Source organism: Bubalus kerabau, chromosome 2 (assembly GCF_029407905.1).
Source record: "Bubalus kerabau isolate K-KA32 ecotype Philippines breed swamp buffalo chromosome 2, PCC_UOA_SB_1v2, whole genome shotgun sequence".
Classification (NCBI taxonomy): Eukaryota; Metazoa; Chordata; class Mammalia; order Artiodactyla; family Bovidae; genus Bubalus; species Bubalus kerabau.
Genome location: NC_073625.1, coordinates 7,996,886 through 8,017,055, shown reverse-complemented (window position 1 = coordinate 8,017,055; position 20,170 = coordinate 7,996,886). Strand labels below are relative to the sequence as shown.

The 20,170-nt window shown below is 44.2% G+C and overlaps 1 protein-coding gene across 4 annotated transcripts in view; it reads left to right on the top strand.

Moving 5' to 3' along the window:
* Positions 1-20,170, top strand: part of HOOK3 (hook microtubule tethering protein 3) — an 87,856-nt gene that overhangs the window by 23,249 nt on the left and 44,437 nt on the right. For all 4 annotated transcript variants that reach the window (XM_055566977.1, XM_055566979.1, XM_055566980.1 and 1 more), the window contains exons 4-8: positions 2,474-2,524; positions 4,053-4,185; positions 7,617-7,684; positions 14,319-14,381; positions 15,883-15,966. In XM_055566977.1, the coding sequence (XP_055422952.1) occupies positions 2,474-2,524; positions 4,053-4,185; positions 7,617-7,684; positions 14,319-14,381; positions 15,883-15,966 (399 nt within the window). The remainder of the gene's footprint in view (positions 1-2,473; positions 2,525-4,052; positions 4,186-7,616; positions 7,685-14,318; positions 14,382-15,882; positions 15,967-20,170) is intronic.

The window sequence follows — 20,170 nt, the reverse complement described above, 5'->3', positions numbered from 1 at the left end:
GTGAGGAATGCAGTTCACAGTGAAGCCTCCCACCCGCCTAAGTGTCTGTGCATGTGTAGTCAGATAAGTTTCTAACCTTGCTCTATGCAGTAATGTTTTTATTTTATTTTTTAAAAATACAGATCGCAGCCCATCTGTAAATTTTTTTTTTTTACCTTTCTGTCTTGAAATGATTATAGACTCGTGTAACGGGTTGGGAAAAGAAAAGTACAGAGAACTTCCACGTACCGATCCCCCGGTTTCTATGAAATCTAAGGACTGATGTGGATGTACTGTGCAGTGTATGTGGCCCTGCCTGGCTCTGTCCACGTGCATATCCCCACATCCGCACATACCACCCACGTCACCCGGGCCCTCGCCACTGCCGCCTCCCTCTCCATCTCTGTAATCTTGTTACACAAAATCATTCTGTGGTCATAACTGGCGGTGTGGAGAACTCTAGAATCATTTATTTTTGACACAGCTTGTTGTTGTTTGTTATTTACTTGCTAAAAGTCGTGTCCGACTCTTTGCAGCCCCATGGACCATAGCCCAACCAGGTTCCTCTGGTCCGTGGGATTCTCCGGGCAAGAATACTGGAGTGGGTTGCTGTGCCCTGCTCCAGGGGATCTTCCTGACCCAGGGATCGAAACTGCATCTCCTGCGTTGGCAGGGGGTTCCTTACCCCTGAGCCAGGGGAAGCCCTTGATACAGCTTAGTAGCAACTCAAATGCAGATGAGTGAGCTTGTGAAATCCCTGGACTTAACGACGGGCCAAGCTTGGTTTGTTTTTATATTTCCATAAAGCACATGTTTGAGGAAAATATTTATTCATTGACTAGACATTGGGTCTGACAGAATCTAATTCCTCTTTTTCACTAAACTCAAGTTAATGGATGCTGTTTAATGACACTGTTTTAATTTCGAAATAGCCTTTCAAGAATAGGCAGTTAAAGAGGTAGCTCTTTAATGTTATGACATAGAAATCAGGCTGCTCATCAGCTCATGTTTGCTACTAAAGGAGCTGCATGCTCCACTCCTGTGTACACGGTTTGTACACAGACACACACACAAACCCACACAGTCGTCAGTGTCAGGAGGGTGGCAGGGCAGTAACCCAGAGAAGGGGGAATGTTTATTGCGTTCTTCATGTTCAGAACTGAAAGGCACCACTCTGATTTGCATTCCTGTTCTCTGTGTCATATCCTGTGTTCTATTTCTTCAGCTGTATTTCTTAAATTTTAAGATGCCATTGATTTTAAGCTACCGTTGATGAATGAATAATAAGATGTGTAGTTTTTCCAGTGGAGAATAAACTACCGTTTTAAACAAATGCATTGATCTTCAAGACTTTTTCTAAGTTAAAATGTTAAGAGATAAATGAACACCATAGAACCAAAGAAAGTATAGATTTCCTATGACTCCAAATTTTCTTAGGGATGCGAACATGTTTTATTTATGAGTTGTTTTTCTTTTTTAAGGATGATGTTTTCAGTTTATTGTCTTCCCTTAAAACTAAGCATGGCTTCGATGACCCTGAGCCCCACTGCTGTGGAATCTTTTCTTTGATGGCTCCCACTGCTCCTGCCCTCGGTCCTAGAATGTCTTCCACTAGGAGCATCCAGCAGGGGCAGCCAGGTGGATGATCAAAGGAATCCTGCCGTGTGTGCATCCGGACACAGATCCAGCCGTACGAGTTGGGTCCAAAACACAAGGGGGAAATGCACGTCTGCAGGAAATAGTGCGGGTGACTGGGCCTGTGGTTTCACCCAGGCGGCAAAAGCAGGAGCCTGCGCCCGGAGTTGAGTGGCTGTTGTCCCTCAGCCTGTCTTGTTACTGAGACGCTCCTTATAGCACTGTTGTCTTGCAATGCTGAGCATTGTACAAACATTTAAAGATACAGTCTTTTTTTAACCTAATGGCTCCTAAATATTTCCTTGGTCTCAGCTAAATGAACACACTGTTTTTCTGACCATGGAGGAGCTTAGAGACATTCTTTCATAGGTGACAACCTGTTTTCATAGGTTGCTTTGTGAAGATAATTTTGACTATAATTTTTGCTTAATTCTCTAACTTTAGAACTTAACCTCTGTATAAGATGTAACTCTGCTTTTCTGGGGAAAACGGCACTGAACTCAAGTCTTCAGTAAGGATGCCACATTTTTTTTCTTTCCCTGCAGAAAATCTACATACCTTGATCCTACTGTTAAGTCTTCTGCAATTACCTTCTGATTCTGTCAATGTGGTCAGAACATTGAAAATTTAATTTAGTAATTGGAAGCTTAATTAATTTGCTTTATAAATCTCTTAGATCAAATAAACCATTCAGAGTCCTTTTTTATGATGGTGATTCAAATGTACTGTTGAATTTTATTTTTTATGTTTACTTTATGATCAACAAGAATGATTGGTTGATTCAGAAATTTTTTAGCTTAAAGTGTGTTTTCATTTGTGGTTGGCTTTTACCCAGTTTTTTTTTTCTCTCTTTAAACAGATAAGCAACTTAAAGAAAATTTTGAAAGGAATCCTGGATTACAATCATGAGGTAAGGACATTTTTTTCATTTTCCTTGGAAGTATTACTATAGGATAGTTTAATTTTACAGTACTTGAAAATAATTTCAAGTAAAGGAAAAATTAACTCAGAATTAATAATCAGCTTTATTTTCCATTGTATAGTCTCTATGATGTTGGTTCAAGAAACCAGCTAGTAAGTGAATTTTAGATAAATAATCTTTTTCACTATAATATGGATAGTTTGTGAGGGGTTACTCATTTATGTAAGCTTTCCTTTCTGCTATCGGTTAACTCTCTCCTATCTTTCCTTACTCATGAAGGTGCAAAAGTACTGACAAGTTCCTTCCCTGCTTCCGTCTTGTTCCTTGGCAGACTCCCATCCTAAGATAGCTCAGTCTATCCAGTGAGCCTGTATCAGGATGGTCAGGACATCGATGGGGAAAGAATCAGGCAGTGGAACTAGTTTGTCTTTAGATTTCGTGATCACAGATAGCAAATGAACACACCACAGCCTAGAAACACCTGTTATTTCCTTACTGTTTTTCTCCACAAACTGACTTGCATTTAAGCCTACGTCTGTGCTTAGGTTATCTGTCCTCATCATCTCAGCACGTGACCCCGCCATCCACCCTCCTGTTCCAAGTCCAAGCCCTGCAAAGCATCCTACAGTCCTCCTCCTTCATATGCCCTCAGCAAGGCCTGTTGGTTAATTCTCCAGAATGCCGTTTTCTCCGTCTCTGCTGCCAGCGCCCTACACCAGGCCGTCATCAGCTTGCTCGGGTCGCTGGTGTAGCCCAGCCGGCGGCCCTGGCCTCACTCTTGCCCCTCTGCCATCTGTTCTCCGCTCTCAAGCCAGGCTACTTTTTTTTTTTTTTTAATGGAAATTCAGTTCCGTCACTCTCATCCCCCACATCGTCCTCCTTGGTCTCCCTGTTGTGTTGAAAATGAAATCCTCACTTCTCACCGGGAGCCGCCGGATGCCACGCGACCCCCTCTCCTCCTCTTTGACAGCTCTGTGCTCACCTCCCGTACTGCAGCCACATTGTCTTGCTTTCGTGCTTTTAGGGTCTTCTTCACTGTACCATCATCAGACAGAAACCTACCCAGTTGTCCTCAGATACTTCATTTGGGGCCAGTCTCCCTACTCTTTCCTGATATGGGCATCTTGCTATTAGCATTTTGGAGTCACATGGAGGGAAAGTGACCAGGGGAATCGTGCTGTTGCGGGCGTGAAGCTACCTTCAGTTTTTGCTCTTTTCCCCGGGTTTCAGAGCCTCTTGGGCTCTACTTCTCTAGAGAGTACACAGCCAGTCCTCCGGGGGGGGGGGGGGCTCAGTAGTGTCCACATCACATAAAAGATTAGAGACTAAGTTGCCGTGACTCAGGAGGGTTATAACTTATGTGTGGGAGGTAGAAAGAACTAGGAATTGGGAGTGAGGTCGACCAGACAGCTCTGCTCTGAGCAGGGAGTTTGCGGTGCTGACGACTCCTCTCCTGTCAGATTTTAGTTGGCCATGTAGATGTCACTGCAGCTCTCAAGTGTTTCTCTCTGGCCAGATTCTAGGGCAGCAGATCAATGACTTTACCCTTCCTGACGTGAACCTGATTGCTGAGCACTCTGACGCTGCGGAGCTGGGAAGGATGCTTCAGCTCATTTTAGGCTGTGCTGTGAACTGCGAACAGAAGCAAGGTAACATACTTGAAGTTAGCGCGTGCATGTAAAATAACCGAGAAAAGTAGTTCATATCATAACGTGTATACAGATTGCATGTTCAAACAAGAACATCTTAAGGCCACTCATGAAGAATGCCCTTTTCTACGATTTTTGCCAGTAAAATTTTTGTTTTCAAGCTTAAAAAGAGTTTTACAGGTTAGAACAAATTTGATTGCGATGATGTCCTTCCCCTTTCTGCAAGGCTACCTAATTCTTTGAGTAGATTATTTTTAACGACACCAAGTCTGATGAAATTTACTGTTAATTGGACAAGGTCCAGCCAAATTAATTACTGATTAATAGTAATTAATACCTATGATCAGTTCAGCTATGGGAACTTAAAATTTGATATTTTAGATGGCAAGATATGTAATTTACCTAAAATTAGATATTTTAGATTGAAGGATTTATTTCATAGACACTTAACTGAATATACACATCACGCTCGGGTTTGGGACAGTGTCAGGCAGTCGACCTAGTACCTGCCCTCGGAGAACTTTAAGATGAGTGGGACGGGCATTTCTAAGTAGGTGCTTTGATTTTAAAAGGCAGATGGAAATTATTTAGCATAGTTCGTTAAATTCAGATAAGAATTTCTTACATGTTTATTCTGTTAGGAGAGTTCTCAGCTCTTGGAAGTGTGTAGCCATTAAGAGTGGCTGGTTACAGGGTCCAAATAGGAAAAGATGAGAATGTTACCTATATCTGTAGTCCTATGGGAAAGCAATCATAACATTCATTGAACTTCTCACACAGATCGCATGCTCTGTGTAACACCTAGATTGAGTTTTTCCCTGAAAATTACGTGAGCAGTGAACACTCTGAACAGGATTCTAACACCCCCCTGTCCAGAGGGCGTTCTCCGTCCTCAGGAGCGCAGCTGAGAGCTCGCGTCAGATGCCGTGAATCTCTGGGTTGCTGGGTGTCCCTGTCCCGGGCACGCGGGACGCACGGTGTGAGGCTGGCCAGGGGCTCTGCCGTCTACCTCCCGTCCCGGGATTTGGTGCTCGGCCTGCTTCCTCATGGCCCAAGTGAGGGTGTGACACCTGATTGTCGTGAGGAGTCAGCGAACCCGTGTGTGTGTGTGCTCTGTAATTCATAAAGCGTGGCAGAAACACGTGCTTTCTGTTCAGAGGATGTTTTTCAGTTTCTAGAGTGAAGAGCAACTGCTCAGAGCGTTGGCTCAGCATCCATTTATCTCGGCTACCTGACTTCTCAAACCAGGGCAGATACACAGTGGTGGATTTGAAAAAGCAAAGATTAGTAGTAAAAACACACTAATAATAATACTTAACTGAATGTCTCCCTTCTGCCTGGTAACCCAGCAAAGAACACTTTGTAGACTGGGAAACTGAGACTCATATAAGTATTATTTGCCCCAGATCTCTTGCTCGTGAGAGGCCAGTGAGGACAAAACCCTGTGTCTCTTCCACATGAGAGCTTGGTACTCTTTGTGCTAAACTGTGCTGTAAGTTCTGGACCTAGACGCTCGCTTTTCAGGATAAGCTCTCTGATACAGCCCACCTCATCCTCCACTGCTCCTGAGTCTGCGCCCAGCAATCATACATGCTTGGATTTTTAACTTTTAAGATTTAAATTACTTTTTTCCACTTTTCAAAAAGCGTGCACTAACCTGGTTCTCACGTCATTTTATGTCATCCAGCATTTTACGGTGTTCGCGGGGAAGGGCCTTGACGTGGCAACACCGCTTCTTAACTAACGCTTCCCCTCTCACACCTGACTAACCCCCCCGCCCGCCCACACGTCCCGGGGCTGTCGCCCGTTCCCCCCCCCCCCGCCCGCCCCCTGCCCCCTGCCCCCTGCCCCCTGCCCCCTGCCCCCTGACCAGGCCCCGCCCCCGCCCCTGACCAGGCCCCGCCCCCGCACCACAGTCTCAGCCTTTCGTTCTGCTCCCAGCCGTGCCAGCGGCCCCGTAGCCAGGAAATTCCGTGCCTTGTTCCCAACACTCGAGCCTCGCAACAAACCAATCTACCAAAACCTTGAGCTCAGACTAAAGGAATTTCTTTCTTAACCGGAGAGAGTGACTCGGTTATGACGTCCACGATTCCTACCTCTGACAGCGCCTGTGGTTTACGCATGTAACGTGTTGTGTGTGTCTGAGTGCATCGCCACACATTTGCTGGAGTACAAGTATCCTTAGGGCAGTACTTCCTTAAAAACGTGTTTTGTTTAACTAGAAGCTTCGGCATTAACAACTAGAATGTCATGATTTAATAATGCGGTTGCATTTTTTTTTTTTTTTTAAACAAGTTACCTGTCAAGCAAAGGATTATAGTTTGGCATTAAAGATCCAGGAGTCTCTTGCCAAAAGATCACTATAACAATTGCACAGTCGGACTCCGTTTATCTCATATTAGAATGCTGAGACAGTTTTTTTGGTGTTTTTATGGATATAAAGTGGAGAGGAGCAGATTAAGGCTAAAATTTCCTGATGACTTTAATTTCTGAAACATTTCTTATTAAAATATATTTACTATATTTGTTGAAATCCACCTGGTTTTTTATGCCTCATCCTCACTTTTTCATCTATTATTGGATCTGAAATAAAATGACTTCCAGGGCTTTTTTATAAGGCAAGAAAAATTTTTTTTTTCCAACTGTGTCACTACTAACAACTCAGGGATTCTTCTCTTTTTTGGCAGAGGTGAGGACAAGATTGATGAAATTAGTGCTTTCACTTTTTAAAGATGTGGGTCATGACTTTAAAGCTCAGGGTTTGATATCAGTCTCTATCTTAAAACCATCTTAATTCTTTGTTCTAAGCAGCTCTCAGATTCCCTAATTTTTTTTTAAATTGTAGAAAATATTAAGGTAAAGATTACCATTGGTTAGATAGCATCACTGACTCAATGGATACGCTTCTGAGCAAATTCCAGGGAATAGTGAAGGGACGGAATCCTGGCATGCTGCAGTCCATAGGGTAGCAAAGAGCTGGACATGGCTTAGCAACTGAACAACAACAAGAAATTATACAATTCAATACTTTGATGTCACATAAGGATAAAACATAGACATCAAAGTTTTATAACATGTAACAGAACAATGTGAAAGATGTTTAAATTTTAGGAACAGAATACAGAGTCCTTTCCTTCTTGGCCTTAGGCTTTACTGTTTCATTGCTTTACAATCCTGAAATCCTCCATTCCTGGGACTTTGAGCTGCAGCCTCAACTTTATGGGGAAGGGGAGAGTCAATTTCAGGAAAGAAACATGCTGATTTTCAGCTTTCACTTTACCTCCAACACATGTATTTAACCACATACGAGAAATTCCAAGGAAGAATCAAAACACGGGAAGCTTCTTACCAGAACTGATGAAGTCTTAGCCTTTACTCCCTCGATTGTCTGTCACTTGAACACTGACATTCCAGGTTGTTCTTGCTTTCAGAGTACATCCAAGCCATCATGGTGATGGAGGAGTCTGTGCAGCATGTCGTCATGACAGCCATCCAGGAGGTACGTGGACCTTTGTGCTTACAGTTCGTGAGGAATTAAAGCAGCAAACCTGAGTTTGTCTGAGTTAGAAATTTTAAAGACATTCTCCTACTTAGTTTCCGAGAATCTTTTCTTTATACTTATGCTCTGGCTTATCTCATTTTTATTTTAAATGGTAAACATTCCTCTTGCAGGTGTAGATATTCGGCAACTATACTTAATTTTTTTTAATACACTGATGAATTAGGAATAGTGGACTGATTCTTAAAACCATTTTAAGTAGTATCTGTCTTAACCTGCAGACTGCCTCACACCTAAGTATGGGTCTCTTGTTTGGAAGAAAATCGGTCTTCAACTCCTGCCAGACTCAAAGAAATTTCTAGATGAATATTTTATTTGCAACTGTAGGAGAGGAAAAATACTTTTTTCCTCTACCCTTCCAAGTTGTCTGCTGGGGCCTCTAAAAAACAACAAAAACATTAACAACAGAAAGCATACAACCGTATTTAATGTAAGTCTTACACAACACAAGAAGCTTTGTGAAGAAATGAAGGCTGAAGAAGTGTTTCAGCCTGCGTGGATTTGATGAAGAGTGGAGAGTCTTGTGGGAAAATGTGACAGGGAGGAAAAAGGGCAGCAAAGGGTCCTGGTGTCCAGGTTCCTCTTGCATCCCTGTGACCTTGGAGGCGTGGATACGTCTCTCCTCTGACGTTGGGAGTGTACCTCTCCCGAGAGGGGCTTAAGACCTGCTTCCGAGGAAGGTCAGGAAATCTTTCCTGTCCCCATTCTTTCTCAATTCCTTCAGCTTGAAATAGTCAACAGGTCAGGGTGCATATTTTGGGGCAGCATGTTCTTAACTCCATCAGATGTTAAACATAGAACTGTAGTATTGAAAACGAAAGATAGATTAATAACTGGTGGATCTTAGGAGGGGAGAATTTTTTTAATCATAAAAGCAATGGGAGAAACCTTTAAAGGAACTGCAGAATGTAAGTAAGTAACAGGAAAAAATACAGCAGACAAACATGAGAAATGCTGAATGCAAATTAAGTATCTTCTGTTCGATCCTACCGACTGACTGGATGCAGAGGCCCCGCCCACCGTCAGATGACGTCATTTGCTGGAATGACTTGTAGAGCTCAGTGATGATGGCTCCCTACAGTGGAGGTCTGGGGGGTCCTTAACTCAGCCTCTGTCGTCCCCTCCCTGTGGAATCAAGGGGTGTTACCTCTGGCACATTAATGTGTGACGGTACGCGGAGTGCTGCTGCCAACCAGGGAAGTTCACCTGTGCTTTCGTGTCCAGAGTTCTGGTGGGGCTTCGTTTCATAAGTATGAATGATTGGATCATTGGCCACAAGGTTGAACAAAATTTCCAGCGCCCCCCCCATCACCTTGCTCCCCAGAAGTCAGGCTGATACCCAGTGGCTCAAAGCCCCAACCCTCCCTCTAATACATGGGGACAGAGTTCAGCCAGAGTGTTCTTTATTACACAGGACCTTACTACAAAGCAAAGCTTTTAACAGAGGATCGGTTTGGCAGTCTAGCACTGATCGGGGTAGGAGGGTAAGACTCAGGGTTGTGAGTGTTCAGATAACACAGCAACGGTCAGTGAGATGTGAGTCTGAATTGCCCTTAAGTGGTCTCGGGTTGGCTCTGTCGGCATCAGGAGCCCAGCTCTGTGCCGCTCGTTGTCTGCCATCCCTAACACGTGATTCCAGCCCTGTGGTCTGCCCTGGCGGCGTGTGCACCAGTCCTCACGTCACATCCTGGCCGGCAGGTGGGCCCGAAGGAAGGTTCTCCACTTCCTTTTAGAAAACGTCTAGGAATTCTCACGCTTGTTATCCAGCTGTTTCTCGCATTGGCACTCGGGGAATCTGGAGGATGTGTTCTTTATTCCAGGTGGTCACAGACCCAGCCAGAACGTGAGGGTCCTGTTACTAAGCAAAAACAGGAAGAAATAATAAGGGGGCCGCTAACTGTCCTGCCTTCCTGTGGTTGATCCTGTAATTCCACTGTTGGGAGTTTATCCTGAGGAAGTCCTAAGTGCAAAGGTAGACAGCGATAATAGTAATAGCGAGCGTGTATTCACACTTGCTCTTTGCTGGGACTCAGTAAACACGTCACATCTGTTAATACTCACTCAGCAGTCACTGCAGCTGCGATTAATGCTGCTGAAGAGTGCGCATAACAATCGTTAGAATGACAGCTTTTATGTTACAGATATTTTACCACAATTTAAAACCTTTTAAAAAGGTTACATCTCATCCTTTGAAGTATGTACTGGCACTGTCCCCATTTTAGAAGAGAGGAGACAAGAGGCCTCGACAGTGTGAGCAACCAGCTCAGGTTCACGCCAGAAGCAGCGGCAGAGTTGGAACTCGGATGGCACAGAGCCCACGCCGTGAGGCTGTGCTGTGTCGCCTCAGGTCCGTTTATTCAGCCTTACTCTCTAGGACTGAAACCCGGGAAATAACCTAACTGCCCAGCAACAGGGGGATGGACAAACGAAGTATGATTCAACCATACGTTGGCGTTTTATGTAAGCGTTAAAGCATATGCTTTGAAAAGTAATGACGTGGGCCAAGTTTATAACATACTAGGTTTAAAAAGGTAGGATACAGAACATGCAAGCGGTATAATCCCATGTTTGTTAAACAGTAAAAATTAAGATGTGTGAAAACAAACTTTGCACAATGTGAACTGTCTCCACATGGCTGGATGTTCTCTATTCTGCATTCTCAAATCTTTCTGTAATAAAAGGTATCTTTAATTGGGTTGTTCTTTTTCACTGAAATCTGTAACTGACTGATTTTCATTCTGTGAATCTTATCCCAAGGAATTATGTAGAAATTCAGGCCGTGATTGGGCACAACTTTATTAGCCTATTTTATATTAACAAAAATGTGAAAATAGTGTATTTCCATTGGCAAGAAGGTGACATTATAGCACCTCCACTCCATGGTTTATTATGTAGCTGATAAAAATTTGTCACCAAAAGTATCTTCCGACAAAGGGAAGACCTTTAAAATGTCAAGTGAACAAAGCAACCTCTGAAAAGGTATGTACAGGTGGATATTCAGGTGATAGGTCTGTTCTGTGCATATTCATCTTGTTCACTTAGCAGATGCCCATTGGGTGTTTAGAATGCAGAGGGACAGTGGCAGCCTGTGGAAAAGGTCTCTTGTCACACAGAGCACGAGTCTAAAGGAAGAGCTGGCCAGACAAGGAGTTCAGACACCTCCAGAGTGTTCAGAGTGAAAATCACTGTTATGGGGAAAAGTCAGTCGGTATGGGGGCAGTGAGGAGGGCTTACTAGAGGACGTGGCATCTCAGCTGAGCCCTGGGGGAGGAGACGAGCTGCAGTCCTGGTGGGGAGGCGGGGGACACAGGAGCTGCAGACCTGGCTAAAGATACAATACCTTTTATAGGAAAATAGGAGAATGCAGAAGAGAAAGCCTCCAGCCATCCGGAGACTGTTAACATTCTGAAAAGTTTGCTTTTGCTCAGCAGACGTGGGAGGTGGCGGGGGCTGGAGGTGAGGCAGGAGAGCCCTAAAATCAGTAGGATGTTGAACGAGGTGGAATTTTGGAAACCAGTGAATAGACTTTCAAGGAGAAAATACTGTGAAGTCTGTATCTAAGAAACTCTAGGCAGTGAGAAGGATGGATTGGAGGAAAACACAGCCAGAAAAAGGAGAGCAGGTGCGACCTTAGTAATTGTCCGCTGAGAAGGGTGGGAGCTGACCTGGTTACAGGGTCGGGTTGAGTGTGGGCAGACTGAGTGCTGTAGAGCTTTGGTCTGTAGGCCTGGTGACTGATCAGGCCTTGGAGGAGGGCCTGAGGGCTGGACAGACCTATGGGGTTGAAGAAGCATTTTTGTAAGATGATAGTACTGTCTTTATTCAGGTGCTGCTGATTGCGATTTCTTTTTTTCTATTGTGGTACAATACACATAGCCATAAACTTGGCCGTTTTCAAGGTGATTCTGTAGCACGTCTCGATATTTGGCTCCTTCTGTGGCTGCACGGTCGTCCACGTGTGGGTGGGCCTCACTGTGTTACGCGTTGTCAGTGGACGTGAGTTGCCGCCACCTTTGGGGTATTGTGAGTAGTGCTGCTGTGAATGTGTATATGGGGTCTTTTTTTTTTTCTTTTGAACACCTGTTTTTAATTTTTTTGAATATATACCGGGAAACTGAACTGCTGGTGCATGTGGTGACCCTGTGTTTAACTTTGAGGAAGTGCCAGGGTGCTTCCCACAGGTGCTGGCATCGCTGTCCACTCCCCCCAGCAGTGCCCCGGGATTCTGGTTCCCCTCCCCCATTGTCGGCCTCTGTAACTGCCCCTCATCCGAGTGGATGGGAGGTGTTTTCTCATCCTGGCCTATTTGTATATCCCTCCAGGCTAGTGACGTTGAGCATCTTTTCATGTGTTTCCTGGCTGTGTTATAGTATCTTCTTTGGAGAGATGTGAATGGTAGTCAAATACACAATAGTCCTTCAGTTCTTTAAATGCTAATAGGAGGAAACCCCAGGAGAGAGCAAGAGAGAGGTTGAGATCACACAGAGTGGTAGGTGGTCCACGGTCTGAGAAGCTGGGAAGAGACAGGGTTGAGAGTGTTAAGTGGAGGGATCAGCCTGGGGTGGGAGGAACAGCACTGAAGTTTTAACCAGATTGAAGGAGGAAGGGTGGGCATGAATGCTGTCCGTTCTGCAGGAAACTGAGGAATTTCTTACCTGAAGGCAAAGTCTGGTCATAAAGAGTAGGGAGAGTTGGTGAGGTGTGAGAAGCAGGAACGGTTTGGAATAATCTCTAATGGAGTAAAGAGGCTGATGATGGGGAAACAGCTGTACTTTGGAAACGGCAACTTTGAAGGCCTCGCTGACCCTGGAAACCATACGTCATGTTTTGTGGTTTATAAAATACCTTGACTCTCTCAGTACTTAGCGGTCAGGGTTTACAGCCACAAGAGAAAGGTGGTTGGGTTGGTTTTGGATTGAGATTTTCCCTGGGAGAAGGTACTAAGGTAAGAGAATTGATTATATTAGAACCAAATAATAGACCGCGAAGCCTAGGCCGGAAGGCGAAGGTAACTGATTAAACAGATGCTGAACTGTATCAGCCGACGTCCGGAGTGAGGCAGTTGTCAAAGAGAAAACGACAAAAGAGTAAACTCTGGGCCAGCACCACAGTGACGTTCACCGGAGAGTCTGAGCAGAGTGAGGCGGGAAGTGACTGTAAGGGTGACGGGCGGAGAGAAACCCAGAGGGGAGTACGGAAGCGCAGGGCCTGGGAGGGAGGGGCAGGCAGACCCCCTGTCTGTGAGTGACCTGGAGAAGGCGGTGTTGGCCTGGGGTGCCAGGTGTGCTGCCGCACTCGGGCGGGGACTAACTTGTAACAGTGGGGACGGGAAGAAGACCGCAGGAAAACGCTGCACTCCCGTACCCACCCCCTCCGCCGCTGCCCTCAATCAGATCCGGCACAGCCCTTATCACTGAGCTGTCTTTCTTACTTGAGCTGTGTGCGGCCCGTGGCGCAGGTGGCTTCTTACATAGTTCAGAATTACAGAAGTGGTTATTTCCGGATGGTAGAATAATGGATTTATTTTTGTATTTTTTTTCTGAATTTCATCTTCTCTGTGTTGGGTTGTTTTTTTTTCCCAATTGGAAGAAAACTCTTTTGAACATCTTTTTATTAATATTCTTACCATGAAAGCATAAAAAAATTGAAGCCAGTTTTCTTTTATGCTTCCTGAGATTTTTTTTTTCCTAATTATGCTAAGGGACTTTGACTCTTCTCATGACAGGATTAGAGAGCAGTGGTTCTCAAACTTCAGTGTGCGTCCTGGGCCCTAACCCCAGAGTCTCTGATTCAGAAAATCTGAGCCGGGGACCCAAGAATGTGCATTTCTGGCAAGGTCTTAGGATGCTGGTGGTGTTGGTGTGGGGCCCTCACTTGGAGAACCACTGATACAGAGAAGAAGGTGCAGCTGAGCAGAGCAGCTCTGTAAAGAGTGGGATAAAGGCTGAGGTGACAAGATCTCTCAGTAAGATGTCCCCACCTTTCTAATCGTCCCTCTCTTTTGTCCTTTTTACAGAATATAAGATGGAAAACAGGAGAAAATGGGGACGTGTTTTGTGTGCCCCCAACATTTGTCACAGTCAGAATTTTATCCTTTCTCCCCACACCCTCACACACCGCCTGGATCTTCTCTGAGCAGCACAAGGGTGGGAGAGGCTGAGAGGTAGATTTGTGTTTGCACGCGTGTCATCTCAGCATGAGCAGTTCATTTGGGCTGACACTGATCTGAGCCACATTTATTCTTCAGAAATAGTTACCTAGCAATGCTTTTTTTTGGTACTGAAAAGTCAATGTTTTAAAATATTTAGCCACATTTTCGTGGTGAGGATAGGTAACACTTGATTCTCAGGACTGGCCCCGCCCTGAAGTTGCACACGTATGATTTTAGGTGAAGGCTAATCCCGCTGCAAAACAAAGCTTCGATGCATAAGAAAATGTTCCTTTTACACTTGTGTTTTTCATTGTAATTTTTACAATTCTCCGGCAGCCAGGCATTCACGTTTGTTGTTGTAAGTGTATTATGTCAAATGTCATTTTTGTCTCCTGGTTGTAATCATTTAAATCTTGATTTCAGCTGATGAGTAAAGAGTCCCCTGTGTCTGCTGGGAATGATGCCTATGTTGACCTTGATCGCCAGGTACCTGGTTTTGCATTGTTTCTATATGTGCAGAGGTTGAAGGGTAAACTTTAGATGTTAATGAAAAGGATGTTTCAGCTCATGAAATATATTGGTGTAATTCTTTATTTTTTACCTAAAATGCAAGAATTACAGTCACTTTTTTTTAAAGCCACTTTACTAATGGATGGTAAACATTTGTAATAAAATTTGTAATTTGTAACTAACGTAATTTATTTAATAAATTAGCTTCTTTAATTTACTATAGTTTGTGTTTTCTAGTCATGGTTTTTCTTTTTCTGTTAGTGATAGCTTTCTGTATGCCACATTTAAGAAAACAGATGCAGTCCTGGAACATGGCATGCATTAGTCCTACGATTTATTTAGAACACAAAAGATATTTTGCCTTTTATTTCATGTTACTCTTCAATGGAAAAAGTTTCTTTTTCCTTTCATCTTTCTGAAGATGTGAACAGTCTGTCAGGAGATAACTTAAATGCACTAAGGAGCTACTATATTTTTCTAAGGAACTCTGCAATATATTCTTACGGTTTTTAACAGAAAAGTTGATTTGTAATTTTAATTACTGCTTTTTAATGAAAGGTTGTTGCATTGTCAGTCGCTGTATTCTGCTCTGGGACCTCTGTTCCACGGCGTGAATAGAAACCTTCGTGTTGTCTCCTCTCATTTCTTCCCCATGGTTTCTAAATGTTTTGTAGGAAAATCTTTGGGTATGCTATAATTTTAGCCCAAATTGTAATTTGTCTTTTCCTTACTCTGTGGCATCTGAGTTTAAACTTGTTACCTTGAATGCACTTTTTGTTTTTGTATCCATTACGTGGAGATTTGATCACATGAAATGAAAAGCCAATATAATTTATTTTCATCAATTTTTTTCTTCTAAAAAGTCAGTTAACTTTAATGTTTTCATACATTGCTAACTTAGAGTTTATCATAATAATGGGACTGTTTGGTTTGTGCTGAGAATCAGGGTAATAAAAACCTTTCATTTTGAAACTGATAAAATTAACAGAGGTTTAATATGATTGAACATTTGTGTTGAAATACACTAGCTATTTATTTTAACAGCTGAACCCCTGTTCTAGCTTGTATAGATTTTACCAAAGTAAAATTTCTCAGTTATTACAGAATCAAAACATTACCAAGAACTAGGTAGCCCAGATAAGAAAAGATGTACAAGAGAACCAAATTCAAAGTTCAGAAAAGACAAAGCTTAGGACTAAAAGATATTCACAGTTAGAAGTGGCTACTTAACAACAGAAGTTTGGTCTAAATTATTTCCAAACAATGTGAAGTTTATTTATAAATTTCCAGATTTGTTCATTGAACATTTATCACGCATCAAAAAAAAAAAGAAATGTCTTGTTTTGACTCATGCAAAAGGGTTCTTGATTTCTGCTGTCCCCAGAAAGAGAAGGGAGTTCTGTGCTCTACATGTGTGGTTATTAGCTGTTGCCGTGTCATATCCCAGTGCTGACTGTAGCTCTTTGTCTCTGCCCAGCTGAAGAAAACTTCAGAAGAACTACATGAAGCTTTGTCGGCCAAGGAGGAAATTGCTCAAAGGTGCCATGAGTTGGATCTGCAGGTAAGAGGGCTGTTCCCAGACCACCTGTCTGAAACGCACTCTGTGGGTCCCACCATACGCAGTGGGTCCCTCTTGCAGTTCAGTTTGACTATAACACAGCCTAATTAGAGAAGAAAAATCCTGGGAAAAGAGTGCAGACCTAGCAAAGATCCGAGTTTTCCTTCCTTCTCACAACTCCATTAAATTCACGATAAATGAATTAAAATGGGATAAGCCCACAAAACGAGAAAGAGGCGGGAGACCAGCGCTCAGGAGACTGGGGGAGATTTTTAAAAGTCCTGACTTTTGTAGTGTTTGCCAGTCTCCACGGTATACACACTCCCAGTGACCAGTACCAGTTGCTAATGGTTTAACAGTCGGCTCACCTGTCTCCTGAGTATTTAACAAGCAGCTCGGTTACAGCCTGAATAGCACACCACACTCGTTATCCACTTCTGAGGCCAGAGACAGTTGGGAAAGGTGCTGAATGGCCTAAGAGGAGTAATGCAGTGACCAAGAACTCTTATAAAAGGGGATGGGGACTTCTCTGGTGTTCCAATAGGTAAGAATCTGCCTGCCAACCCAGGGGATGTGGGTTCAATCCCTGGCCCCGGAAATGCTGCGGGGCAGCTAAGCCTGTGCCCCGCAACTTCTGAGTCCGCACTGTAGGGCCTGAGGGCCGTAGTTACTGAGCCTGGGCGCCTGCAGCCCATGTTCTACACTAAGAGAAGCCACCAAATAAGACGGCCGTGCACCCCAACTGGAGAGTGGCATCCACTTGCTGCAACTAGTATGCCCAAGCGCAACGACAGAGACCCAGTGCCACCAAAAATAAAGATAAAAATAGAATTGTCAAAATAAAAATCCAGTAGAATAGTTAAAAATGAAGTTGAAGAAATCTTTCATAGATAAAAAGAGAATAAGAAATAAAATGTATTTGTCTTGGATTTACAACAAAACCAGAGGGGAGGAGAGAGTGGACCAGGTCCAGATGGTGCATGATTGGCTGCATATTGATACTTACTAAAGCTGGGTAGTAGGTACTCGGTTCGTGATGTTTTCTGCTAGAAGCATTTTTCTTTGAAGGCGTTAATAGTTGGTTGTTGCTTTGGATGCAGGTAGAATTGTGATGAGAGCAGACTTGTTCAGTTGTATAGTAAATAATACCTAGTCATAATGTAAGTGCCCCTGGAGAAGGGCATGGCAGCCCACTCCAGGATTCTTGCCTGGGAAATCCCATGGACAGAGGAGCCTGGCGGGCTACAGTCCATGGGGTCGCAAAGAGCTGGACACAACTGAGCGACTGAGCATGCACACAATGTGAGTGCTGTTACTTGCTTTTCAGATTTTAAAATGTAGCTATGCATAAATTATTCATGATACTAAGATTGGTTGTTTTTACCAGCAGAATATAAGTATTATCCTTGGTAGTATAACATTCAGTCGTGCTCTGGGATTGGCCCTCTGTCTCATGAGTGACGTGGTGGCACAGGCCGTCTCATTGCTCGGTGTGTTGTCTGTGGTGCTTTTGTGCTACAGAGTCGGGGCTGAGGACCCACGGCGAGACCCGTGGCTCTGAAGGGCTGAGCTGTTCACAACTTGTCCTCTGGCCTGCAGAATTCCATGAACCATATATAGTCCATGGGGTCACAAAGAGTCAGACACGACTGAGTTACTTTCACTTACATGAACTGGTTGACGATGTATGGCAGAAACCAACACAACATTGTAAAGCAATTATCCTCCAGTTAAAATGAATACATAAATTAAAAGAAATTAGGAACAAAGAAATGAGTTTTTAAGATTTAAAGCCTTAAATATTTATTTTAAAAAGAATACAAGAGCAGAAATAGACCCACGGTACAGAATTGAGCTGTTGCTCTATTCTGAGAAAACACTCGTGCGTTTATGGAAATCTGACAAGATAGACAGCTGGCATTTCAGATGCATTCGTTTATTCAACAGACATTGAGCACCCACTCCAGACCTTCCCCTGCTCTGTGGCTGCTGTGGATACAGTGAAGTTGAGGGGAAACACAGAACTGGATAAAACATCCTTCCCCCCAGGTGCTTATGTGCGCATGAAGAAGACAGACAATAAACAGGATAAGAATACAGTCTGTTGTGTGCTGATAAGGGTTCTAGAGAGAGGGAGACTCGGGGGAGCAGGGTGGGAGGAATTTGTTCTGATGGGTCGTCAGCAAAGCCTGCCAGCGGAGGCAGCAAGTTTGTAAGAGATCCTAAGAACGCGGAGGAGCTGGCCTCCCAGTCTTCCTCGGAGGAGCATCCAGATCAGCGCACCTGAGTGGAGCTGGAGAGAGGAACCGTCCACAGAGGCCAGACAGGCCTTGGGAAAGGCTCGGTAAAGGGGAAGTCTTTGCAGGCTTGCGAGCAGAGTCATCCTGTGATCCAAGTTTTATTTTCGTGGGTTTTAATGGCTCCTTGGTGGAGACTAGACCGAGGGTGAGGGCCAACTCATGAAGACTGATTCAGACGCCTTTGGAACAATCAGGTGAAAACTTAGGTTGGCTTAAATCAGAATTGAGGGGTGGTAAGAAGTAGCGGAAATCTGTTTGAAGGCAGAGCCGCTGATGTTTGCTGAAAGAGTGGATGTGGATGTGAGGATGAGCTGTGATGGATCCTGACTGAGCAAGTGGAAGGACAGAGTTAGCACTGCTGAGATGGGGAGACGGCGGGCAGGCTGGCCGGGGTGCAGGTGAGAGTCCCACCTGCACAGGTTGAAGTCAGATGCCTAGTGGACATGATGCCCAGTTTGGGATCCCAGGCTGGAAATAGAAACATGCGAGCTCTCAGTGAATAAGTGGTGTTTACAGCCCAGCTACTGAAAGACATCCATGTATTTAGGAAGGAAAAGCCGTGGGTGCCCCAAGGCAGGGCCATGGAGAGGACCAGGAGAGGGAGGTGTTCTGGGAGCCGCAGGAAGCAGAGCTCCACTGGTCCTGGGGGTGGTGGGGCAGGAGCCCTGCTGGAACAGGTTCAAGAGGAAATAGGGGCGGAGATGGAGAATTGGAAGTGGAGGTGGCTTCTGCTTTTCCAGGTTCTTGAGATGTAGTTGGCCTAAGGTAAACTGCCCACTTTTGAAGTGTACAATTCTGATGCCTGTTGGCATCACCACAGTCAGGGTAACGGGTTCTCTGTCGTCTTCTTCCAGTCCCGGCGCTGCTTCCTGTCTCTGTGGATTCGCTTGTGTCTTTTAGAATCACATGTAAAAGAAGTCACACACACTGTACTCTCTTTCTGCCTGGCTTCTTTTTTTTTTTTGAGATTCATTCATGTTGTTGGTATCAATAGTTAATTCTTTTGTTGTCAAACAGTTTTCTGTTGAATGGATGTGCTGTTATTTAGCTATTCACCTGTTGATAAATATTTGTTTTTCTATGTTTGTGTTAGTCACTCAGTCATGTCTGACTCTTTGCGACCCCATGGACTGTAGCTCGATAGGCTCCTCTGTCCATGGGATTTTCCAGACAAGAAAACTGGAGGGGGTGGCCATTCCATTCTCCAGGGGATCTTCCTGACCCAGGGACTGAACCTGGGTCTCCTGCATTACAGGCAGATTCTTTACCATCTGAGCCGCCAGGGAAGCTATTACGAACGAAGCTGCTATAAACATTCTGCATCTCCGTGTGAACATATGTTTTGTTTCTCTGTGGTAAATAAATACCTAAGAGTAAACTGTCTGCATCATGTGGTGGTTCCATGATTAATTTTTTAGGAAAATGCAAACCAGGTATTCACAGCGTTCAGAACAGTACACATTCTCACCAGGTGTGTTAAATCCCACTTGTGTGCATCTTCGCCAGCATTTGGTACAGCCAATCTCTCTAATGTTCGGCTTCCTGGTGGGAGTGAGTGTGTGGATATAACATTATGGTCTGAATTTGCTTTTCCTTAGTGCGTAATCGTGAGTGTCTTTTTTGTGTACTTAGTTGCCATTGGGTGTGTATCTGCTTTCTCACCCAGTCTTGCCCTACTCTTTGCGGCCACATGTACGTAGCACAGCAGGTCTTCTGTCCATGGAATTTTCCCGGGAGGAATGCTGGAGTGGATTGCCATTTCCTACTCCAGGGGATCTTCCTGACCCAGGGATCGAACCTGCATCTCTTACATCTCCTTCATTGGCAGGTGGATTCTTTACCACTGAGCCACCTGTGAAGCCTTTTACATGTTTTCTTTGGTGAATTATCTTTTCAAATAGGAAATT